The sequence below is a fragment of the Schistocerca gregaria genome, chromosome 8, assembly GCF_023897955.1.
Source record: "Schistocerca gregaria isolate iqSchGreg1 chromosome 8, iqSchGreg1.2, whole genome shotgun sequence".
Taxonomy (NCBI): Eukaryota; Metazoa; Arthropoda; class Insecta; order Orthoptera; family Acrididae; genus Schistocerca; species Schistocerca gregaria.
The window spans coordinates 270,177,839-270,204,483 of record NC_064927.1 but is presented as its reverse complement, the minus strand read 5'-3'; the positions used below and the strand labels follow the sequence as shown (position 1 = coordinate 270,204,483).

The window sequence follows — 26,645 nt, the reverse complement described above, 5'->3', positions numbered from 1 at the left end:
GTAGCAACGTTTCGATGGAATGCGTCTCCATCATCTCCAGCTGGATCTTCCACTTCGTCTGAAGATGATGGAGACACATTCCATCGAAACGTTGCTACAAGACGACGACGCTACTCGGCTGACAATCCGCGAAGACTTCATACAAAAAACAAAGACTTGTTAACTCTTAACAAATATTAAATGATACCAACATACCTAAAGCAGCGTGTTTTTAGTATCGAGATAATATACGGTTGAGAAAAAAAAAGGGAACACAAAGGAGGAGTTGTGCGACTTAAACGAGAGTTCCCAGAATGAGATTTTCACTCTGCAGCGGAGTGTGCGCTGATATGAAACTTCTGGCAGATTAAAACTGTGTGCCCGACCGAGACTCGAACTCGGGACCTTTGCCTTTCGCAGGCAAGTGCTCTACCAACTGAGCTACCGAAGCACGACTCACGCCCGGTACTCACAGCTTTACTTCTGCCAGTACCTCGTCTCCTACCTTCCCAACTTTACAGGAGACGAGGTACTGGCAGAAGTAAAGCTGTGAGTACTGGGCGTGAGTCGTGCTTCGGTAGCTTAGTTGGTAGAGCACTTGCCCGCGAAAGGCTCGGTCGGGCACACAGTTTTAATCTGCCAGGAAGTTTCATATCAGCGCACACTCCGCTGCAGAGTGAAAATCTCATTCTGGAAACATCCCCCAGGCTGTGGCTAAGCCAAGTCTCCGCAATATCCTTTCTTTCAGGAGTGCTAGTTCTGCATGTCTCGCAGGAGAGCTTCTGTAAAGTTGGGAAGGTAGGAGACGAGGTACTGGCAGAAGTAAAGCTGTGAGTACCGGGCGTGAGTCGTGCTTCGGTAGCTCAGTTGGAAGAGCACTTGCCCGCGAAAGGCAAAGGTCCCGAGTTCGAGTCTCGGTCGGGCACACAGTTTTAATCTGCCAGGAAGTTTCTTAAACGAGAGTTGGTAGGCGTGTGTCTACCTCTGAGGGATTACGTCTACTCGCATTTCGCGCCAGTCGCGCAAGATTGGCGCTACGAGCACCCTCTTGTTGTTGTTGTTGTTGTTGTTGTGGTCTTCAGTCCTGAGACTGGTTTGATGCAGCTCTCCATGCTACTCTATCCTGTGCAAGTCTCTTCATCTCCCAGTACCTACCGCAACCTACATCCTTCTGAATCTGCTTGGTGTATTCATCTCTTGGTCTCCCTGTACGATTTTTCCCTCCACGCTGCCCTCCAACACTAAATTGGTGATCCCTTGATGCCTCAGAACATGTCCTACCAACCGATCCCTTCTTCTAGTCAAGTTGTGCCACAAACGTCTCTTCTCCCCAATCCTATTCAATACTTCCTCATTAGTTATGTAATCTACCCATCTAATCTTCAGCATTCTTCTGTAGCACCACATTTCGAAAGCTTCTATTCTCTTCTTGTCCAAACTATTTATCGTCCATGATTCACTTCCATATATGGCTACACTCCATACAAATACTTTCAGAAATGACTTCCTGACACTTAAATCTATACTCGATGTTAACAAACTTCTCTTCTTCAGAAACGCTTTCCTTGCCATTGCCAGTCTACATTTTATATCCTCTCTACTTCGACCATCATCAGTTATTTTGCTCCCCAAATAGAAAAAACCCTTTACTACTTTAAGTGTCTCTTTTCCTAATCTAATTCCCTCAGCATCACCCGACGTAATTCGACTACATTCCATTATTCTCGTTTTCCTTTTGTTGATGTTCATCTTATATCCTCCTTTTAAGACACTATCAATTCCTTTCAACTACTCTTCCAAGTCCTTTGCCGTCTCTGACAGAATTACAATGTCAAAGTTTTTATTTCTTCTCCATGGATTTTAATACCTACTCCGAATTTTTCTTTTGTTTCCTTTACTGCTTGCTCAATATACAGATTGAATAACATCGAGGATAGGCTACAGCCCTGTCTCACTCCCTTCCCAACCACTACTTCCCTTTCATGCCTCTAGATTCTTATAACTGCCATCTGGTTTCTGTACAAATTGTAACTAGCTTTTCGCTACTTGTATTTTACCCTGCCACCTTTATAATTTGAAAGAGAGTATTCCAGTCAACATTGTCAAAAGCTTTTTCTATGTCTATAAATGCCAGAAACGTTGGTTTGCCCTTCCTTTTAATCTAGCTTCTAAGATGAGTCGTAGGGTCAGTATTGCCTCACGTGTTCCAACATTTCTATGGAATCCAAACTGATCTTCCCCGAGGTCGGCTTCTACTAGTTTTTCCATTCTTCTGTAAAGAATTCACGTTAGTATTTTGCAGCTGTGACTTATTAAACTGATAGTTCGGTAATTTTCACATCTGTCAACACCTGCTTTCTTTGGGATTAGAATTATTATATTCTTCTTGAAGTCTGAGGGTATTTCGCCTGTTTCATACATCTTGCTCACCAGATGGTAGAGTTTTGTCAGGACTGGCTCTCCCAAGGCCGTCAGTAGTTCCAATGGAATGTCATCTACGCCGGGGGCCTTGTTTCGACTCAGGTCTTTCAGTGCTCTGTCAAACTCTTCACGCAGTATCGTATCTCCCATTTCATCTTCATCTATATCCTCTTCCATTTCCATAATATTGTCCTCAAGTACATCGCCCTTGTTTTATATACGCCTTCCACCTTTCTGCTTTCCCTTCTTTACTTAGAATTGGGTTTCCATCTGAGCTCTTGATGTTCATGCAAGTGGTTCTCTTATCTCCAAAGGTCTCTTTAATCTTTCTGTAGGAAGTATATATCTTTCCCCTAGTGAGATAAGCCTCTATATCCTTACATATGTCCTATAGCCATCCCTGCTTAGCCATTTTGCACTTCCTGTCGATCTCATTTTTGAGACGTTTGTATTCCTTTTTGCCTGCTTCATTTACTGCATTTTTATATTTTCTCCATTCATCAATTAAATTCAATATATCTTCTGTTACCCAACGATTTCTAGTAGCCCTCGTGTTTTTACCTACTTGATCCTTTGCTGCCTTCAGTACTACATTCTTCTTTTACTGTATTTCTTTCCCCCATTCCTGTCAATTGATCCCTTATGCTCTCCCTGGAACTATGTACAACCTCTGGTTCTTTAAGTTTATCCAGTTCCCATCTCCTTAAATTCCCACCTTCTTGCAGTTTCTTCCGTTTTAATCTATAGTTCATTACCAATAGATTGTGGTCAGAGTCCACATCTGCCCCTGGAAACGTCCTACAATTTAAAACACGGTTCCGAAATCTCTGTCTTACCATTACATAATCTATCTGAAACCTTCTAGTATCTCCAGGATTCTTCCGTGTATACAACCTCTCTTTATGGTCCTTGAACCAAGTAAGTCTTGTTCCTCTTGCCACTGAAATTCACTAATTCCCACTATATCTAACTTTAACCTATCCATTTCCCTTTTTAAATTTTCTAACCTACCTGCCCGATTAAGGGACCTGACATTCCACGCTCCGATCCGTAGAACGCCAGTTTTCTTTCTCCTGATAACGACATCCTCTTGAGTAGTCCGCGCCTGGAATCCGAATGGGGAACTATTTTACCTCCGGAATATTTTACCCAAGAGGATGCCATCATCATTTAACCATACAGTAAAGGTGCATGCCCTCGCCGGCCGCCGTGGTCTGGCGGTTCTATGCGCTCAGTCCGGAACCGCGTGACTGCTACGGTCGCAGGTTCGAATCCTGCCTGGGGCATGGATGTGTTTGATGTCCTTAGTTTAGTTAGGTTTAAGTGGTTCTAAGTCTAGGGGACTGATGACCACAGCAGTTAAGTTCCATAGTCCTCAGAGCTATTTGAACCATTTTGCATGCCCTCGGGAAAAATTACGGCCGTAGTTTCCTCTTGCTTCCAGCCGTTCGCAGTACCAGCACAGCAAGGGCGTTTTGGTTAGTGTTACGAGGCCAGATCAGTCAGTCATCCAGACTGTTGCCCTTGCAACTACTGAAAAGGCTGCTGCCCCTCTTCAGGAACCACACGTTTGTCTGGCCTCTCAATAGATACCCCTCCGTTGTGGTAGCACCTACGGTACGGTACGGTACGGCGACAACATTTAATTTGCTTCTAAATTATTTTTTGGGTGTAGAGTGTAAGGACAGATTAGTCTGTAGCGTAGCCAGATAACTGCTTTAGTCCGGACGGTAGCAGTTCGGTTGTGAGTTGACGAGACCAATAAAATCCCAATTATGCTGAATATAGATTTATAGAAGTTGTTTGTATCCACCATTTTGATGGTTTCACGGGTCTAAGCAGACGGCTGGTATCGGCCGCTTCGCCGTGCGTGGTAGCCGCGCGTTCTAGGACGCCTTGCCGCCATTCGCGCGGCTCCCCCTGTAGGAGGTTCGAGTCCTCCCTCGGGCATGGATGTGCGTGTTGTCGTTAGCGTAAGTTAGTTGAAGGTAGATTAAGTAGTGTGTAAGCCTACGGACCGATGATCTCAGGAGTTTGGTCCCACAGGAACTTACGACAAATTTTTTCGGCTGCTTCAGCAAAACTATACCCAGTAACGCCAATGATCCCTCGAGACCAGTGGTTGTCAAACGTTTTTGCTCAAGAATGTTACCGACATTATGTGTCGACACCTGGGGTCGCATATGTACCGATCTTGCTATTACTTGATAATACACATAAATTAGTAAGTTACGAGCCCCCGATTGACTACATGTAGTAACGACGGGATAAGCTGACAATGGGCCGTTGAGGAGAGATCGTTAAAAGCCGACTCCATTAGCATCGCTTCGTGCAGATTGTTGTCTGTTTCAGATAGCTGCCACTCTCAACGACCCAAAAGCTGTGACGTTATAATTGCCTGTCTTCACTTAAATTGCTGAATCTGGTCAAAAATTTCAATGTCCCAGTATCTGGGACATATCGGATTATTTTTCTTGACACAGGCAGTCTGTCGATAATAAGTCCGCCCTTTGCAACCACTTACTTGCGATGGAAATGGTTTTTGAACAGATTCTACACAGTACTTTCCAGTGATGATTTTCATTATTTGACTCTATTTGTTTTACAAATCACTATTCAATATTTGGAATTTTGCATCTGGAAACAAGAATATACTGTTATTGTTGAGGATTTAGGGGGCTTAACAGCGTGGTTATTAGCATGAGGTCAGTTAAAAGAATTGGCACGGAACGCTAATGAAACTATGACTTTTATATGTGAGTGCAGGCTTTCTCGGCGAATTTCATATATGAAGTCTTCACGGGCTGTAAGCCGAGTAGCGTCATCGTCTTATAGCAACGTTTCGATGGAATACGTCACCATCATCTTCAGCAGGATCTTCCACTTCGCCTGAAGATGGAGTCACAATCCATCGAAACGTTGCTACGAGACGACGACGCTACTCGGCTGACAACCCGTGAAGACTTCATAAAAAAACAAATACTTGTTACAGTAAATCATAACGAATATTAAATGATACAAACGTACCTAAAGCAGCGTGCTTTTAGTATCGAGATAAAATACGATTGACGAAAAAAATCACAACACGAAGGAGGAGTTGTGCGACCTAAACGACAGTTGGTAGGCGTGTGCCTACCTCTGAGGGATTACGTCTACTCGCACTTCGCGCCAGTCGTGCAGGAGTGGCGCTACGAGCACCCTATAAGGATGGAAATCAGTTTTGCTTTAAACTCACGCTGCAGCTGTCGTGAGCTGAGAGATGGGACCTGCTGAGTCGATTTTAGTCAGGAGTGCCTTTAAGGCGGCAAAGACGCCATTTTCCAAAACTCACTCAGTTCGAACGAGGTCGTGTAATAGGGCTACGGGGAGCTGGATCTTCCTTCTGCGATACTGCAGAGAGACTTGGTAGAAATGTAGTCACCATATGTGACTCCTGGTAGCAGTGGTCACGATAGTGTACTGTCGCAAGCAGACCGGGATCCGGACTACCACGTACATTGACGGGAGGGAAGACCATCGCGCTGGGCGTTTGGCTCTGGAACATCGTACTGCACCTGAAGTGGCAATATGAGCAGTGGTTGGCACCACAGTGACACCACCAACTCTTACTTCATGTACAGATCCCTGCCTGACGCCCTATAGCGTGCACTCCACTAACCCCAAACCAATCGCATTTGGTACTTTACTATTGTCAAGCCAGAGCTCATTGGAGGGTAGGGTGGAGGTCTGTCCTGTTCCCTGATGAACGTTGGTTCTGTAACTGTGATAGTGGTGGCCGTGTGTTAGTTAGAAGGAGGCCAGGTGTGTTTATGCAACCATCCTGTGTGTGTGCTAGATACACTGGGCCTCGGATTGTTGTCTGGAATGCGATATCGTATGACAGTAGGAGCAGTCTCGTTGTTATTCCACGCACGCTGACTGCAGTTCGTGCGTCAGTCTGACGATACGGCCTGATGTGCTGCCATTCATGAACAGCATTCCAGAGGATATTTCCCAACGGTATAACGCTCGTCCACACACCTCTATTGTAGGCCAACATGCGCTACAGCGTGTCGACATGTTGCCTTGGCCTGTTCGATCACCATATCTGTCTCCAATTGAGCACATATGGGATATCCTCTGACGACAACTCTAGCGTCATCGACAAACAGCATTAGCCGACCTCGTATTGACCGAACAAGTTCAACAGGCATGCTACTCTATCACACAAATTGATATCCGGGACTTGTACAACAACGTGCATGCACGTTCGCACGTTTTCATTCAACATTTTGATGGTTACACCAGTTATTAATGTACCAGCATTTTACTTTTACAGTGGCCTATCTCGTGTTAGTAATGTTAATTGCTTAAATTATAATTTTATTTAATATTGTGTTTATACTGGATGATGGTGAGGAGGAAAGTTAGTTATTAGTATTTTATTAATGATCTCATTCATAAGCAGCCATATTACAGTCATCACAGTCGCTCAAGAAAGTTATAATTAAGCTTTACTTGTTTAATCAGAATCGGACGATGAATCTCCTTGTCCGCAGTCTTGATGATTCGAAGCGATCTGCAATCCTGTGTAAATAAAATGTTATGGTTTTCTTCCGTTGCGTAGGCAGTCGTGAAACCTCAGATCAAGCGGAAAGTTTGCTTTGATAGAGTTTAATTATCCGATGAAATAATGGAACTCTTGGATCTAATAATTGCAGGTTCGTTTCCAATTCATCGGAAGCTCCCATCTGATTACCAACGAAACGACACCTCCGTGCAAATTTCCAATTAGAGAATACATACAGGGTGTTACAAAAAGGTACGGCCAAACTTTCAGGAAACATTACTCACACACAAAGAAAGAAAAGATGTTATGTGGACATGTGTCCGGAAACGCTTAATTTCCATGTTAGAGCTCATTTTAGTTTCGTTCTTCCAACTACGCTCAATGGAGCACGTTATCATGATTTCATACGGGATACTCTACCAGTTCTGCTAGAACATGTGCCTTTTGCAAGTACGACACAGCATGTGGTTCATGCACGATGTAGCTCCTGCACATTTCAGTCGAAGTGTTCGTACGCTTCTCAACAACAGATTCGGTGACCGATGGATTGGTAGAGGCGGACCAATTCCATGGCCTCCACGCTCTCCTGACCTCAACCCTCTTGACTTTCATTTATGGGGGCATTTGAAAGCTCTTGTCTACGCAACCCCGGTACAAGATGTAGAGACTCTTCGTGCTCGTATTGTGGACGGCTGTGATACAATACGCCATTCTCCAGGTCTGGATCAGCGCATCAGGGATTCCATGCGACGGAGGGGGGGTGCATGTATCCTCGCTAACGGAGGACATTTTGAACATTTCCTGTAACAAAGTGTTTGAAGTCACGCTGGTACGTTCTGTTGCTGTGTGTTTCCATTCCATGATTAATGTGATTTGAAGAGAAGTAATAAAATGAGCTCTAACATGGAATGCAAGCGTTTCCGGACACATGTCCACATAACATATTTTCTTTCTTTGTGTGTGAGTAATGTTTCCTGAAAGTTTGGCCGTACCATTTTGTAACACCCTGAATATAATGAAATTCCTTACACACCTTTGATGTAAATGCTGAGTATATATTTTCTTGAGTAGCATACAATATATTTTCAGTCTCTTTCTTCCAGTAATCTCGATAGCAAAATTACAATTATTCAATGCGGTTATTCGGCACGGAGAAGATCTTAAAAGACCCCTCAACACACCAGAGAGAATATTACAAAGAGTGATTATGCGCTCATGGAATAGTAATAGTACTGTACTACTTTTCGCATCGATTCTGCGAGTATATAGATGGTCAACTACGAAACGTAATTCACTCATAGAATCGTGCAGGGATAATTAGTAGAATACAAAGAGATATTACAAAATACGTTACATAGGCAAATTTATTTCCTAAATTTCATTACTCTGCATTAATTATTATTTGATGGTGGGTTTTTCCGTCAGTGTATTTGCAGCACGGACGTATGGAGTGAAACTTAAAATGCCATAGTTGACTCTTCTGTGCAGAATTGGCTGGCGGCAGGGACTGCAGTGCGGTGCATGCGATCGTCGATTGTCGGAGCCTTCAAAGATGTGTTGAAAACATGTGTATAGGAGAGCGTCTAAGCGTGTTTGCTACTTTTTTAAAATGTAAAACCAACGAAAGTACTTACGCGCTAGTCTTCGTTTACTGAATTTTAACTAAGATTCTTAAAAAGTATTTATTTCCAAACAATCGAAGTTCCCCAAGCGCAAGACAGATCCAGGTCTGTCTAAGACCATTTGATAAAAATGCTCGAAGACGCACCCAGACACCCCCAAAACCATTAGAAGTCCAGGGAACCCTGGACGTAAGGCAGCCATAAAATTTCCTACATGTTGTGTTGTCTGCGTGAGTGAGTGATTAATTTATTAATAAGAGTGCAATACGGAAAGAAATACTAAATATTTTGGACGTCATTTTTCCTTCTGCTCATTGCATTGTTTCATAATAGCGTTAATAATATAATGTTCTTTGGTACAAAAAATACCATGTTTAATGATGACTGTCTCTGTAATGCGCAACCACGAATTCATGTTACTTCCGTGTCAAAATTTAGAAACAAAGTGGTTGCAAACAGCTGCAAAGTTTTCCTAGCTGACAATTTAATTCCGAATTGTTATATTGGTTCTCCGACATATATTATTAATGTTACAGATATATTTAAACTATTAAAAATAAGTGCACATCTGTGAAAAATGCTTGAATTCTATAAAGAGTTTTGTGCAGAAAATAATTTACCACCTGTTAAGGAAAATTGCTGCAGATTTGTGTTCAATACGGCCGTCAGTCTGGGTTACCATACACCTTGTACTGATTCTTGGGTGACTTCCAACAGATTGAAGAATTTCATAGTGCATGGAAACACAAAAATGTTCATGTACTGACTCTTGAAAAGGAATTAAATTTACGTAGGCAACATATAAGCAAAAGGTAGGCCAAAAGAATGATTAAAAGAAAACAGTTCGCAAATTGCAATATGTTTTGACCTACAGAAGACTCCTAGAGCTGTGTTTTATTGCAGCAGAGCGTACAGTGCAAGACAGCTGTGAACCTACAGTTTTCGCATACACGATTTATCCTCTCGAGTAGCAGACAGACATTTGGCATGATGGTAAAGCTGCCCTTGGACAAGAAGAAATTAACTCTTGCCTTTTACCTTATGCAAGTAGATTGCCACACCAGTTAAACTCATCACAGCTTTTAGTGACGACGCGGGGGATTAAAATAAAAGTAAATACATTGTTAAGTTCTGGTTTTACGTTACTTAGACTACATACATTGAAACTGCAGATCACAAATTCATGATTTCTGGTCATTCCTACATGGGAAGCGACCAAGATATTGGAATTATTGAGAAGGTTGTCAGGAAGAATCCTTCGATTCTTGTACCTGATCAGTGGACACTGCAAGTTTCTGAGGCCAACAAGGACTTTTAGGTAGTCCAGATGACTGTCGATGATTTCATCACACCAACTCAGTTGATTATATCAAGGACTCAGTGGAAGGGTTGGGGAAAATACGGCGGTTGCAATTCCAAAAGAAATCACTCATCATGTCTTACAAAAAATCTCTCACTGAATAGCTGGAATAATTTCAAGATGTTAATAACAAGAAAACGCATCGTTGTGTCAGGAATATCAGTCTTCCCTATTCTGTAAATAAATAATGAAAAACTTTAAGTTCAAATATCTGAAGTACAGAGACCTTTAGAAACAGACTCGGAGTAGAATCATAGTCATGTTCAACTCAAGTAACAAGTTCACACGTGCCTTTACAGTCTTCATCTTAATGTCACTGTGATCCATGGTATTTAATCAGTAATAAAAAAATTACTGACAAAATTCAGCAATGATTGTTCTGAATAAGGCAGGCAATAAAGATTCAAAAGTGGGCAAATAATCATGCGCACCTTAAGTTGTTCATGGAATTTTCTGGAGTGCCTCAACTTGGAACTTTATTTACGCAATTGAATTGTCCCTCTCAATACATCCTTGTGCACAACAGCGAACCAACACTTCCTTCACGTTGTCAATATTATATATCTGTTCCTGTTTTCTTTCTTACATCTGATCTGCTAACAGTATGCACTTCTGCTCACTCACAAGAACTAATCAAATTTTTTCCCCAAATTTTAATCCACCTGTTGCATTGGCATTAAGTTCTGTAGGTATCATTATTACCATTCAATAAGGCTATAATTAGAGATTGCTTAATAGAACATCAATAAGTCTGACTTCTTTGTGTGCTATGTGTATTGTGACATTGTGTGTCTTTTGATATGAGAGCGCCTGAAGGCCTAACCATGCCAGCTGATGTAAATGTGTATGTAACGTAGTACATAGAATAAGCCGTTCGTAATACAGGACGGCGAATACTGAACAGAAGGAAGACTTTTTAAATAACACTGCCGCCATTTGACTGTGTGTTGTTTGGTGTATTATTTCCACTACCGCGATTTCGGCTTCTGACACATTATCAAGTACAGCTGGGAAGGTCTATAGCTCATTTCGCTGCTTCTGGCGTTGCCTTGCTTTCCACGCAAATAAATTTATTTTCCGTTCATGTTTTTTTTAATATAATACACTCAGTTGTTTTTACCAGCTTCATCTTCATACGCTGGTATTGGAGAACATCCCGATATGGGCGGTTAGACAAACAGTCGATGATCTTGTACTCAGATTTCCGATCTTTCCTTTGCTGGAGACCAAAGTCACACAACACTCACTCCAAAAGACTTCATACAGCATCGAATGCAGAAGGAAATGCTGTCGACTTTCCCTAACGTTCGATGTGGGGTGCCTGGGACTCGATATATTAGATTTCGTATGAACACTAGCGTGTTTCTGTGTTATGGAAGTACACCGTGCCAAGGCAACGTCACAGCAAAGACTTATAAAACCACGTCGTTCTTGGTGCGATTTGTATAATTAAAGTAACTACGATGTTCTCTTAGGTCATCGTGGTGTGACGGTTATATGCGTTGAGATGTGAAAGCAATATCGTATAAAGCAGTGGTTCCACATCTAGCAGTTTACTTACGTTGTGTAGACACGTTAATGAACAGTGTTGAGTATGGATTCAGTTTCTTTTTGCTTGTAAATCAGCAAGTCGTCTCTCATTCAGTGTTGATTAAGATGTTTTAGGAAAAACGCTCAGCTCAAGTTTTTTAGTAAATTGCAGAATTAATTCTTGCAAAAACTTCAGTCTCTCCCATAACCAGAGCCCAGTCCACATGAGTATAAAACTTTGCACATTGTACACCAGTTACATTAGGCTGTTTCTGCATCACTTTTGTTTCCTACAACATCCGCCAATAGGCCCCCGTGTTTGGAATTGCTGCCAGCTGTGTGCTGTGCGCAGCGAATAAAAACCCTAATCGCATTTAAGCCGACGCGCCGCGTAAAATCAGCTTATAACACGTTCGCACGAAGTCTCGTAAGATAAGTGTTACCCCCTCCAAAGCTGCTGTCGCAAAAAGGGTTATTGCAGAAAATAGTTCTCATCAAAATTATAATAAACTGCAAATTACACGAATTTTGACATTCAAAGATATTCTTAAATGTTGAATTTAGCTGTTTTTAAGGAACTGCAGTTATCGTATTCTACAAATAAGTGAAAATTCTCCAAATGTTGACCCAAGGCTACAAACACATTCAATATGCGTAATAGGTTGGAACTTCCGCCAGACACGACTGGTAGCCGCAGGTAATATCTCTTACCTTAAAGTCTCTAGGCGTTCCGTCTGCTACAAGTTAAAAATAGTACTGTAACGTTTTAATATGCTTCTGAATGTCGAAAAATTGAAATATTATATTAAGAATATTGTTTCTGGTTTAAGATGTTACACAATTTCTAGCATCTATGATTCCAGGGCGTGTCTGGTTATTTCTCCGTGCTTCTTACTTCTCCCATAAGTCTTCAGGAATATTCTTCCCACTCATTAATGACTGAAACCCCTGCAACCAAGTATTACGTACCCGCCCCTTTTTTTCTTCTCCTTTTTCTTTTGGCATCCAGACCATCATATGCTTTCACTTTGTATTTGGAAATATTGCATGAGCCGTACACCAGTTACATTAGGCTGTTTCTGCATCACTTTTGTTTCCTACAACATCCGCCAATAGGCTTTTTTTTATCAGGTGATTTGTATTCCATGAACAGAAGCTGGCCAGTTCCATCAGCACTCAACCTGTAAAATGCTTTTTCCATTCACCTTTGCTAGTTCAATACCGAAAGTGAGAGACAGGAAGTGATACTTTTGATCTCCTCTAGATAATTTATTCCCACAGTTCTCTCCATACCTGTTAGGCATACCCCTATTTGTACCTGAGAAGACACCCAATGGGAAACCAGCAGCTATATCAGCTATAACAAATATGCTTGGTCCACTTCATGCACACGCCGGAAATCTTCGCAGTAATGAATTGTTTATCTAATGTAAATCAAATGGTTCAAATGGCTCTGAGCACTATGGGACTTAACTTCTGAGGTCATCAGTCCCCTAGAACGTAGAACTACTTAAACCTAACCAACCTAAGGACATCACACAAATCCATGCCCGAGGCAGGATACGAACATGCTACCGTAGCGGTCGCGCGGTTCCAGACTGTAGCGCCTAGAACCGCTCGGCCACCCCGGCCGGCATCTAATGTAAAGAACCTCCAAATAACATTATACAACTTAGCATACAAGAAACACTGTAAACGCATCTGAAGACGAATCTTAACAATTGTTGTTAATTAATTCACATACCTGACAAAACTAGATGAAAAAGGTCTGAAACTGCTGCATATCCAGCAACTAACACAATGCAAGCAACAACACAAACATTCATTGGGCTACTGCAACTCCAGGAAGACAGAGCGCACTTTGACCTGGAACCGTACAGTTTCGTTTAACGAACCGAACGGTAACGTCAACATGCGGGCGTGACCAGGTCTGCAGGTCAGGTGCGGAATCCCGCCACCCTCCACCCCCTCTGTGTTTGGAATTGCTGCCAGCTGTGTGCTGTGCGCAGCGAATAAAAACCCTAATCGCATTTAAGCCGACGCGCCGCGTAAAATCAGCTTATAACAGCGCGCATTTGTAATGTCCGCTAACGCAACAGCGTGGCATTCCAGTGATTACTGATTGCCGTAATGGGGTCGTGGGTTGCACTGGCTTTCACCGCGGGATTAAAATCATAATCTTTCATTCACTGTTTTGGACAGAAACACTGTCTGTCATTCATCCTGCTTTTCCGCCTCCGCTAAATTCGAAAAACAGGCAAATATATACGTGAGACAGTAGTAAAGTTTTAATTATCATCCTGAAAAGAATTACGCAATGAAGGTTCTATTTCTTCGTAGGTACATGTCTGCAGTTGTGGTACACACGGTAGTCCCCTGGCCACGATACCGTGCCATGCCGCAGTTCGACTTCGTCAATGGACTGCAACATATTTTTTGGCTCTCCTAGTGACAGGCTCGGCTTATTCTAAGCTTATGTCAAAATGATTTGTACGTGTCCAGCAGCAAATTCCGAGTATGCTGGGGCTGATACTGACACCAGATTCTCCCCTGGGTGAGTGATCCCTCAGAAGTTGCAGAAACAACTTCTAAATTCACAGTTAAGTCACATTAATGTGACCACTTGTCAAAAAAATAAATAAGCACAGTTTGCTGTGGTGCCGTCGATGAAGAGTTTCTACATTTATACTCCGCAAGCCACCCAACGGTGTGTGGAGGAGGGCACTTTATGTGCCACTGTCATTACCTCCCTTTTCTGTTCCAGTCGCGTATGGTTCGCGGGAAGAACGACTGTCTGAAAGCCTCCGTGCGCGCTCGAATCTCTCTAATTTTACATTCGTGATCTCCTCGGGAGGTATAAGTAGGGGGAAGCAATATATTCGATACCTCATCCAGAAACGCACCCTTTCGAAACCTGGACTGCAAGCTACACCGCGATGTAGAGCGCTTCTCTTGCAGAGTCTGCCACTTGAGTTTGCTAAACATCTCCGTAAAACTATCACGCTTACCAAATAACCCTGTGACGAAACGCGCTGCTCTTCTTTGGATCTTCTCTATCTCCTCCGTCAACCCGACCTGGTACGCTTCCCACACTGATGAGCAATACTCAAGTATAGGTCGAACTAGTGTTTTGTAAGCCACCCCATTGTTGATAGACTATATTTTCTAAGGACTCTCCCAATGGAACTCAACCGTGCACCCGCCTTACCAACAATTAATTGTATACGATCATTCCACTTCAAATCGTTCCGTACGCATACTCCCAGATATTTTACAGAAGTAACTGCTACCAGTGTTTGTTCCGCTATCATATAATCAAACAATAAAGGATCCTTCTTTCTATGTACTCGCAATCATTACATTTGTCTATGTTAAAGGTCAGTTGCCACTCCCTGTACCAAGTGCTTATCCGCTGCAGATCTTCCTGCATTCCGCTGCAATTTTCTAATGCTGCAACGTCCTTGTATACTACAGCATCATCCGCGAAAAGCCGCATGAAACTTCCAACACTATCTACTAGGTCATTTATATATATTGTGAACAATGAGGTTCTGGAAGGTACCCGCCGGTATGTGGAGACATGCCGACTCCAAGACCGTGGCCAGCTCGAGGAGCTTTGATGCGAACAGATCGACGTGGTTCCAAAGAATGTCGGCTTGGTTGTAATCCGAGGACTTTGGTGGCCAATAGGGTACCATAAACTCTCCTGGTACTCTTCGAATAACTCACGTAGATTGCGAGCTGTTCGACTCATTGCAATGCCTTGCTGGTAGATGCCGTTGGGCCCAGGAAAAATATACTGCATGTAGAGGTGGGTATGACCTCCAAGGACATACGCATACTTCGGTTGATGCAATGAGCCTTCCAGAATAAGGAGATTACACATGGAATGCCATGAAACCATTGCTCAGACTATAATGCCCGCTCCTCCCGCCTGAAACTTTCCGGCGGTTAAAGCAGAGCCTTATTTACCAACGGCCATCTGTTTTATGGGACATAAAGCGTGATTGAAACTTCCTGGCAGATTAAAACTGTGTGCCGGACCGAGACTCGAACTCGGGACTTTTGCCTTTCGCAGGCAAGTGCTCCACCAACTGAGCTACCCAAGCACGACTCACGCCACGTCCTCACAGCTTTATTTCTGCCAGTACCTCGTCTCCTACCTTCCCAACTTAACAGAAGCTCTCCTGATAACCTTGCACTTAGTAGAGCACTTGCCCTCGAAAAGCAAAGGTCCCGATTTCGAGTCTCTGTCCGGCACACAGTTTTAATCTGCCAGGAAGTTTCATATCAGCGCACACTCCGCTGCACAGTGAAAATCTGAATCTCTAAAGCGTAATTCATCCAAGACCACCTGTAGCCACGAAGTGAGCGTTCAGTTGCGGCACTGGCATGCAGATTCCAACGTTCGCCGCCAATGAACAACATTCGACAAGAAACAGCCAAATATTTGTGACAGGGAAGGAGAAAGGATATTAATGTTGTTGCTTTTCGTTTCACTCGCAGAAATACTAGCTGTCTGTTAGTTTCCTGCCTAACCACACATTCGAAAATCGTGACACATAACAAAAAACAGTCAAATATTTTGTGACAAAGAAAGTAATATAAATTTCATTGTTGCTGGTTTCAGTCCCAGCAGTTTCATCCTTGTTTTCTGATCAGCCATATGCCACTAAATCGTAGAAACTTATTCTTTTGAGAGCAAGCTCTTACACATAAATAACGTGAAACATTGCAGAAGATACTTGTATTTTATTCATAAGAAAGTCTCAGAATACGTTAAAAAAGCTAAGATGAAAAAAGATTGGCGTTTTGAAAGATCCAAACTTAATTTCTTGGGTCCGTAATTCAAATCCTTCATCATTACGATATGCCGATGATATGCAATTTTGTTCATATTAGTTCCTGAAGGCTTTTACCACCGGTGAGAAAATATGTGGCATTTAATAATAAGAAATCGTACTAACGGTGACGTTTTTGTGAAAATTTTCCATGTGCCGTCGCCTTTTTATGTATACTGACACTACAAGTAAGCGAAATACGACGACATCAACATGGTATCTGTTGCATCAAGTGACACGTCATTTTCACGTCTCTTCCTAGTGAGCTGATTACGTACCTAACTTCTCCCCTCTAGTGACATGCTACCATACTGCAACGCAATACACTACTGGCCATTTAAATTGCTACACCACGAAGATGACGTGCTTCAGATGCGAAATTTAATCGACAGGAAGAAGATGCTGTGATATGCAAATGATCAGCTTTTCAGAGCATTCACACAAGGTTGGCGCCGGTGGTGACACCTACAACGTGCTGGAATGAGAAAAGTTTCGGACCGATTTCTCATACACAAACAACCGTTGACCGGCGGTGCCTGGTGAAACGTTGTGATGCCTTGTGTATGGAGGAGAAATGCGTACCATCACGTTTCCGACTCTGATAAAGGTCGGATTGTAGCCCATCGCGCTTACGGTTTATCGTGTCGCGACATTGTTGCTCGCGTTGGTCGAGATCCAATGACTGTTAGCAGAATATAGAATCGGTGGGTTCAGGAGGGTAATACGGAACGCCGTGCTGGATCCCAACGGCCTCGTACCACTAGCAGTCGAGATGACAGGCATCTTATCCGCATAGCTGTAACGGATCGTGCAGCCACGTCTCGATCCCTGAGTCAACAGATGGGGACGTTTGAAACACAACACCCATCTGCACGAACAGTTCGACAACGTTTGCAGTAGCATGGGTTATCAGCTCTGAGACCATGGCTGCGGTTACCCTTGACGCTGCATCAGAGACAGGAGCGCCTGCGATGGTGTACTCAACGACGAACCTGGGTGCATAAATGGCAAAACGTCATTTTTTCGGATGAATCCAAGTTCTGTTTACAGTATCATGATGGTCGCATCCGTGTTTGGCTCCATCGCGGTGAACGCACATTGGGAGCGCGTATTCGTCATCGCCATACTGGCGTATCACCCGGCGTGATGGTATGGGGTGCCGTTGGTTACACGTCTCGTTCACCTCTTGTTCGCATTGACGGCACTTTGAGGAGTGAACGTTACATTTCAAATGTGTTACGACTCGTGGCTCTATTCTTTATTCGATCCCTGCGAAACACTACATTTCAGCAGGATAATGCACGACCGCATGTTGCAGGTCCTGTGCGGGCCTTTCTGGATACAGAAATTGTTCGACTGTTGCCCTGACCAGCACATTCTCCAGATCTCTCACCAATTGAAAACGTCTGGTGAATGGTGGCCGAGCAACTGGCTCGTCACAATACGCCAGTCACTACTCTTGATGAACTGTGGTATCTTGTTGAAGCTGCATGGGCAGCTGTACCTGTACACTCCATCTAAGCTGTGTTTGACTCCATGCTCAGGCGTATCAATGCTGTTATTACGGCCAGAGGTGGTTGTTCTGGGTACTGATTTCTCGGGATCCATGCACTCAAATTGCGTGAAAATGTAATCACATGTCAGTTCTAGGATAATATATTTGTCCAATGAAAACCGGTTTATCATCTGCATTTCTTCGTGGTGTAGCAATTTTAATGGCCAATAGTGTAAATTCAGTGTGTAGCAGGACTGAAGACTTACCTACCGACATATAAAACTTTAATTAAGTTATTATTCATGGTGAATACGAGAAGTTAATGACTATCCCCGTAAACATGAATACAGTTTGAAACGCCACAGACAAATGATTTACTTTCATCGTTCAGTAATGGAAGACAGTAAGACACATATTCAAATCGCCGAGTATCGTTCTGTAAAAACTGTGTTGTCAGGGGCACTGTATTGTGGACGTGCGCATAGCGGTATGATTATTTCGTACACTTTTCCAAAGAAGATATCAATTATATACGGACGTTGTTGCCGGCCTTTTAAGGAAGGCAGACGTGTTTTTCATTCACTCACGAACCGCCGCGCGAGGCGATCAGCTGTTGCCGCTGTCACTGTGACAGCAGTCTCCATTAGGACCAAAATCAATGTCAGCTGCAACAACAAAGAACCATTTACTTGGAGTTTGGTTGTAAGCAATATTGGTGATCACCAGTCTTCCTCTCCTATGCCATCACCGTGTCTCCCTCCTCTCGTGGTGTACTGAGTATGTGGTAAAAGCTTTGTTTACTGATGGGAGCAGCTTCAGTCCTGGTGTGAGTAATGATCGCTTGCTAATTTGTCGTCAGTTAGGACTGTACCATGCAGTGACACAGGACCAACGCTGAAGTTCCTGTTGGGGGCAGCCACAGCGTACACTAATCGTACACCTCTTCTGATGGTGACAGAGGAACTATTGACAGTGTACTTGGCGTCTCGCACTTCATTCAACCAGTAGAGGTGCAGTTCCTGCAACGTGAGGAAGATTCGATCTTCCAGCAAGATGTTCCCCGTGGAACTGAAAGACTGTGTCCCAGCGAGATCAAATATTCAATCCCCCTGGTCATCATATTTAGCAGGTCTCTTTCTAGCGATGGGGTGAACTATTAATTGTGAGAGTTAGATCACAGTTTCTTGCTTCCAACCAGGTAATAGGTCTCCTGTGCATTGCTTCCCAGACCGCTCGTCATCCACTTTTTTGATCCTCCCACTGTGGTGAGCCTACGATAGCTCCCCTCTTCACGGAGCTGCAGCAGTAACGTTCTCCACGCTTGAGCTCTCATTTTGCACTGTACTCAGCTTGAGACCTCCATCTCTGAATAACCACTATTTTGTGTGCTGAGAGAGCCTATAACCTCCTCCCCAGACCGATCGTATGCATTATGCTGAACCTGTGACATTCTCTAATGTGTTGCTGCACTGAACCTGAGATACCTCTCCTCCTCTCCTGTCCTCCTCGCAACGGCGATGAAGCACAGACATGCTCCATGCTTGAATTGTCGTTATTCGCTGTATTGAGCTCGAGATTTCTCTCTTTGTCTTGCATAAAAATGATCCCACCCACACATCCACGCTGTTGGAGAACTGGAATGACGTGGTTGCGCAAAAGACACTCACAGATCTTACCAGTGACGTTACAGATAACAGGGCCTGAAGCACCTGTCTCTTCGAAAAATTATAGCATTTTGATAAATGATGCCATAAACCCGCACCACACAGTGGCCTTTTCAGGATGAAGTGGTACTGGTTGATTAGCGTGTCGATTTTGCGTTGCCCATATTCAATAATTCTGTGTATTGACATATCGTGTCAGATGGAAGTGGGCTTCGACTGTCCACAAAATCTTCCACTGCTAACCATTGTCTACCTCCATGCGAACAAGAAATTCTAAAGCAAAGGTCTCTCTTGCTGGCAGGTCAACAGAAAGCAACTCGTGCATAAGGGTAATTTTGATTGGACAGCAAAGAATGATGTTTTGTAGGATATTACCCACCGTGCTCACGGTTATGTCCAATGTTCGGGCAATTCTCCGTGCACTACAAGTTTGCACACCACCACTCGTCTCCTCCTGCACTGCTGTGGCCACTGCTTCCACTGAGCTCGAATTAATTCGCTTCTTCCGTCTACCAGATTGCACACCAAAACAACCCGTCTTTTCGATTTCCGAATTATTTTCTCCAGACCCACGGCAGTCATCGGACCAACGCTTTTTTTCTCACCCTTCCGTGTCGGGATCTTCTGCAGAGCGACGTGTGCGGAGTCATCAATCCTGTAATACAGCAGAGCGCGATCCTGCATTGAGCGAGTCATGGCGAACGCCGCAAACGCGAAAGGAGGAAATGCCGTGTAACCGGCGTGTTTACACCAACTTCAATGGGTCGTACGCAAGACACGTGTATTCATTTACGTATTCTGACACATACAGCACCATTTATTGATCAATTTTCACACTATTTTTCTTCTGCCATACGGTTTGCCTCATTCTCCGATAATATTCCGTTGCAGTGTGACGCCATTCTGATCAAGGGGGTAATTTCTATAGCGTTTTGATCGTTTAATTATAATCACCCTGTGTGTATGAGTAATATTATATTGTATGTGTATTAATTTTATATATATATATTATTATTTTGTAACTTTTATATACATTTTATTATTTTGTAACTTTTATATACATTATATTCATGAAATTATATGGCCATCCATTGATCGTGATCGGGCCAAATATCACGAAATAAGCGTCAAACCAAAAAACTACAAAGAACGAAACTTGTCCAGCTTCAAGGGGAAAACCAGATGCCGCTATGGTTAGCCCGCTAGATGGCGCTGCCATAGGTCAAACGGATATCAACTGCGCTTTTCAAATAGGGACCTCCATTTTTTATTACATATTCGTGTAGTACGTAACGAAATATGAATGTTTTAGTTGCACCACCTTTTTTCGCTTTGTGATAGATGGCGCTGTAATAGTCAAAAACATATGGCTCACAATTTTAGCGAACAGTTGGTAACAGGTAGGTTTTTAAAATTAAAATACAGAACGTAGGTTCCCACGCCCGGGTTTCCGGGTTCGATTTCCGGCGGGGTCAGGGATTTTCTCTGCCTCGTGATGACTGGGTGTTGTGTGATGTCCTTAGGTTAGTTAGGTTTAAGTAGTTCTAAGTTCTAGGGGACTTATGACAATTGATGTTAAGTCCCATAGTGCTCAGAGCCATTTGAACCATTTTGAACAGAACGTAGGTACGTTTGAACATTTCATTTCGGTTGTTCCAATGTGATAAATGTACCTTTGTGAACTTATCATTTCTGAGAACGCATGCTATTACAGCGTGATTACCTTTAAATACCACATTAAAGCAATAAATGCTCAAAATTATGTCCGTCAACTCTCAACAGCGAGTAGTTCGCCTTTCGTAATGTCTGTACATGCATTGACAATCCGCTGACGCATTTGTCAGGCGTTGCCGGTGGATCACGATAGCAAGTATCCTTCAACTTTCCCCAGAGAAAGAAATCCGGGGACGTCAGATCCGGTGAACGTGCGGGCCAATCCACCTGTCATGAAATATCCTATTCAATACCACTTCAACCGCAGGCGAGCTATGCGCCGGACATCCGTCGTGTTGGAAGTATATCGCCATTCTGTCATGCAGTGAAACATCTTGTAGTAACATCGGTAGAACATTACGTAGGAAATCAGCATACATTGCACCATTTAGATTGCCATCGATAAAATAGGTCGCAGCCATCGTGGATTTTCCGCTGCCCAGTAGTGCATATTATGCCGGTTTACGTTACCACTGTTGGTTAATGATGCTTCGTCGCTAAATAGAACGCGTGCAAAAAATCTGTCATCGTCCAGTAATTTCTCTAGTGCCCAATGGCAGAACTGTACACGACGTTCAAAGTCGTCGCCATGCAATTCCTGGTGCATAGAAATATGGTACGGGTGCAATCGATGTTGATTTAGCATTCTCAACACCGACGGTTTTGTGATTCCCGATTCTCGCGCAATTTGTCTGCTACTGATGTGCGGATTAGCCGCGACAGCAGCTAAAACACCTACTTGGGCATCGTCATTTGTTGCAGGTCGTGGTTGACGTTTCACATGTGGCAGAACACTTCCTGTTTCCTCAAATAACGTAACTATCCGGCTAACGGTTCGGACACTTGGATGATGTCGTCCAGGATACCGAGCAGCATACATAGCACACACCTGCTGGGCATTTTGATCACAATAGCCATACATCAACACAATATCGACCTTTTCCGCCATTATTGGTAAACGGTCCATTTTAACACGGGTAGTGTATCACGAAACAGATACCGTCCGCATTGGCGGAATGTTACGTGATACCCCGCACTTGCACATTTGTGACTATTACAGCGCCGTCTGTCACAAAGCGAAAAAAGTGGTCCAACTAAAGCAGTCATATTTCTTTATGTACTACACGAATATGTAATAAAAATTGAGGTCCCTATTTAAAAAAAAAACAGTTGATTTCCGTTTGACCTATGGCAGTGCTATCTAGCGGGCCAACCATAGCGCCATCTGGTTTCCCCTTTCAAGCTAGACGAGCATCGTTCTTTGTAGTTTTTTTGTTTGAAGCTGATTTCACGAGATATTTGGCCCGGTCACTGTCAATGGACCACCATATATAAAATACAAAATTAAATGTTTTTCCAATACTTCCAGAGTAGATTCTACAACAGGATTAACGACAAAATTTTAAACTATAGTTACAATACAAATTCTAATACAGTTTCATATTGGAAAAAAATTGTGCATATTTTGTAAATTAGTTCTGTTTATGAAAAAGGTGTAAGAATGAATAAGGTTGTTAAATTTAATATTTTGATTCAATTGGATTGTCAGGAATTCAATGTGAGTATGGTATGTGACGAAGTGCCTTCAATAAGTTACGCAATTTTTTTTCTGGGCCAGTTTCGGTTAAGAAAAATGCGCAATTTTTGTGGGACATCATGGAATATTCCCGCTTTAGTCCTTACAGTTTTTACAAGTTGTTATAGGTGATAGCGCTATATGTAGCCTTCAAAATAGTCCTTAACTGAGATACATTCCAAGCAGACAGCTGGTATTGAGTTAGTTTTGGAGGGAAACGAGAATATCTCAGATATTCATAGGTGATGGCTGTCATCATCGCAACAAGCCCGCGCAAACCTGTCTGATCTCCCTCGTGACTCCTGAAATGTTTATACGTGCGGAGACTCTCATTCTAGGTGATGCAATTGAACGTCTCTTTTTCTATGACTACTCAAGGGCTCACAAACGTGTGCGTACCCGAGATTAGCTGACAGGACTTCATTGGACTGTTCTTCCTCATCAGCCGGCCGCTGTGGCAGAGCGGTTCTAGGCGCTTTAGTCTGGAACCGCGCTGCTGCTACAGTCGCAGGTTCGAATCCTGCATCGGGCATGTATGTGTGTGTTGTCCTTAAATTAGTTAGGTTTAAGTAATTCTAAGTCTAGGGGACTGATGACCTCAGATGTTAAGTCCCATAGTGCTTAGAGCCATTTGAACCATTTCTTTCTCATCCATGCTACAGCCCAGATCTCGCACCTTTCGACTTCTAAATGTTTGTACCAATGAAGAATGAACTCCACAGGAAGCTGTACTTGGATGATGGGGAGGTTATTAATGGGCAACACGTTGGTTCCAGCGTCGACCAATACAGTGGTACCATGCGGGCATACAGCCAATTCCAGTAAGATGGTGTAAGGTCGGTGCATTGAACGAATTTTATGTTGGAAATATGCTTTTGTAACCAAAAAGGCGAAGAATAATATGGTTTATTGCAATCTTAAAGGGAAACAGCCTGCTTTCAGGAAATAAATGTTTGTCATAATTTATTGAATGCCCCTCTTACAATATGTGATGGAGATGGGGGCACTTGCCAGTTCCACCACACCTTCCCTTGTCCCCTGTGCTGAATCTGACGCTGCTCTTCAATCATCCAGTTCCTGTGATCGTGAACCCCTATATCTCTTACCTTCCATTGCTCACTGCCCACTGAGCTGGACTTGAGACACTCCTCATTCATCATGCACTGCCTTCAATCATGAGCACCTATGCCTCTGGACTTCCAAGGCCCACTGTCCAGTGTGCTGAGCCAGCAAAGCTCCTTATCAATCACACACTACCTCTGATAACGAACATATACACCTCTGACCTTCCACTGCCCACTGTCCAGTGTGCTGAGCCTTTGATGCTCATCAATCATGCACTACTGCTGATCACAAACACCTACACCTCTGACCTTCCACTGCCCACTGTCCAGTGTGCTGAGCCTCTGAAGCTCAGCAATCACACACTACCTTTGATCACAAACACCTACACCTCTGACCTTTCACTGCCCACTGTCCAGTGTGCTGAGCCTCAGGAACTCCTCATCAGTCACTGATCACGAACACCTACTCCTCTGACCTTCAATCACGCACTACATCTGATCACAAACACCTACACCTCTGACCTTCCACTGCCCACTGTCCAGTGTGCTGAGCCTCCGGAACTCCTCATCAGTCACTGATCACGAACACCTACTCCTCTGACCTTCAATCACGCACTACATCTGATCACAAACACCTACACCTCTGACCTTCCACTGCCCACTGTCCAGTGTGCTGAGCCTCTGAAGCTCAGCAATCACACACTACCTTTGATCACAAACACCTACACCTCTGACCTTTCACTGCCCACTGTCCAGTGTGCTGAGCCTCAGGAACTCCTCATCAGTCACTGATCACGAACACCTACTCCTCTGACCTTCAATCACGCACTACATCTGATCACAAACACCTACACCTCTGACCTTCCACTGCCCACTGTCCAGTGTGCTGAGCCTCCGGAACTCCTCATCAGTCACTGATCACGAACACCTACTCCTCTGACCTTCAATCACGCACTACATCTGATCACAAACACCTACACCTCTGACCTTCCACTGCCCACTGTCCAGTGTGCTGAGCCTCTGAAGCTCAGCAATCACACACTACCTTTGATCACAAACACCTACACCTCTGACCTTTCACTGCCCACTGTCCAGTGTGCTGAGCCTCAGGAACTCCTCATCAGTCACTGATCACGAACACCTACTCCTCTGACCTTCAATCACGCACTACATCTGATCACAAACACCTACACCTCTGACCTTCCACTGCCCACTGTCCAGTGTGCTGAGCCTCCGGAACTCCTCATCAGTCACTGATCACGAACACCTACTCCTCTGACCTTCAATCACGCACTACATCTGATCACAAACACCTACACCTCTGACCTTCCACTGCCCACTGTCCAGTGTGCTGAGCCTCCGGAACTCCTCATCAGTCACTGATCACGAACACCTACTCCTCTGACCTTCAATCACGCACTACATCTGATCACAAACACCTACACCTCTGACCTTCCACTGCCCACTGTCCAGTGCGCTGAGCCTCTGAAGCTCATTAATCACGCACTACCTCTGATCATGAACACCTACACCTCTGACCTTCCGCTGCCCACTGTCCAGTGTGCTGAGCCTCAGAAACTCCTCATCAATCACGCACTACCTCTGATCACCAACACCTAAACCTCTGACCTTCCACCGCCCACTGCGCTGTGCTGAGCCCCGGACGCGCTCTGCCCACAGGGCGTCAGCATGCGAGGGGCGGCGGCAGTGGCGCCCCCGCACAGCACATGCAGAGCCCGCCCACGCCCACGGCCGCGCAGGCCGCGCGGCAGCAGTCTCCCGGCGCCGGCGGCACCTTCCGCGTCACGCTCTCCATGAAGAAGGAGCCCGACGGCGGGCCCGTGTTCTGCAAGATGGAGCAGACGCAGCGCTTCAAGCAGCTCAAGACCGTCAAGCTGCACACCGACACCGTCTACCGCATCGACGTCAGCTTCAAGCCGCCGCGCGCCCTCCAGTGAGTACCCCTGGCACTGCACTCTCATTCCAGCCCACACGCCGCGAACAAAGTCTTGTGCTGCCTGACGGGGATTTTAATCTCTCTACTCACTCCACAGCTATCACCAAAGATGTTACTCTAGTACAATTTTTTAGAAATTGTTTCAGTAGCACCCTTAGAGCAATTTCATTGTCTCACTTTCGTAAAAGCAGATACAGTCACACACTGTCATTGCGCATCATGAACAACGGCAGTCAAACAATTTTGGCCCCTTCTTGGTTACGATGATAGTAATTGTAGAAGTCTCAGTTATTGATTCAGATTCTTTTATAAACTGAAGAGCCAAAGAAAGTGGCACACCTGCCTAATATCGTGTAGGGCCCCCGAGAGCAGGAGTGCCGCAACGCGACGTGGCAACGACTCGACCAATGTCTGAAGTAGTGCTGGAGGGAACTGACACCATCAATCCTGCAGGGCTGTCCATAAATCCGTAAGAGTACGAGGGGGTGGGGATCTGTTCTGAACAACACGTTGCAACGCATCCCAGATATACTCATAATGTTCATGTCTGGCAAGTTTGATGGCCAGCAGAAGTGTTTAAGGTCAGAGGAGTGTTTCTGGAATCACTCTGTAGCAATTCTTGTAGTGCGGAGTGTCGATTTGTTCTTCTGGATTTGCCAAAGTCCGTCGGAATCCACAATGGGCATGAATGGATGCAGGTGATCGGGCAGGATGCTTAGTACGTGTCACCTGTCAGTCGTGTCTACACGTATCAGGGATCACATATCACTCCAGCTGCAGGAGCCACACATATTGTCTACCAGCTTGAACAGACCTCTGATGACATGCAGGGTCAATGGGTTCACCAGGCTGCCTTCATACCCCTACAAGTCCA

The 26,645-nt window shown here is 44.1% G+C and overlaps 1 protein-coding gene across 8 annotated transcripts in view; it reads left to right on the top strand.

Moving 5' to 3' along the window:
• LOC126284616 (CB1 cannabinoid receptor-interacting protein 1-like) overlaps positions 1-26,645 on the top strand; it is a 908,627-nt gene that overhangs the window by 172,953 nt on the left and 709,029 nt on the right. For all 8 annotated transcript variants that reach the window (XR_007551513.1, XR_007551514.1, XR_007551512.1 and 5 more), the window contains exon 2: positions 25,495-25,768. Coding sequence is in view for 5 of the 8 variants with exons in the window: in XM_049983686.1 (XP_049839643.1) it covers positions 25,495-25,768 (274 nt within the window). In the remaining 3 variants the exon portion in view is untranslated. The remainder of the gene's footprint in view (positions 1-25,494; positions 25,769-26,645) is intronic.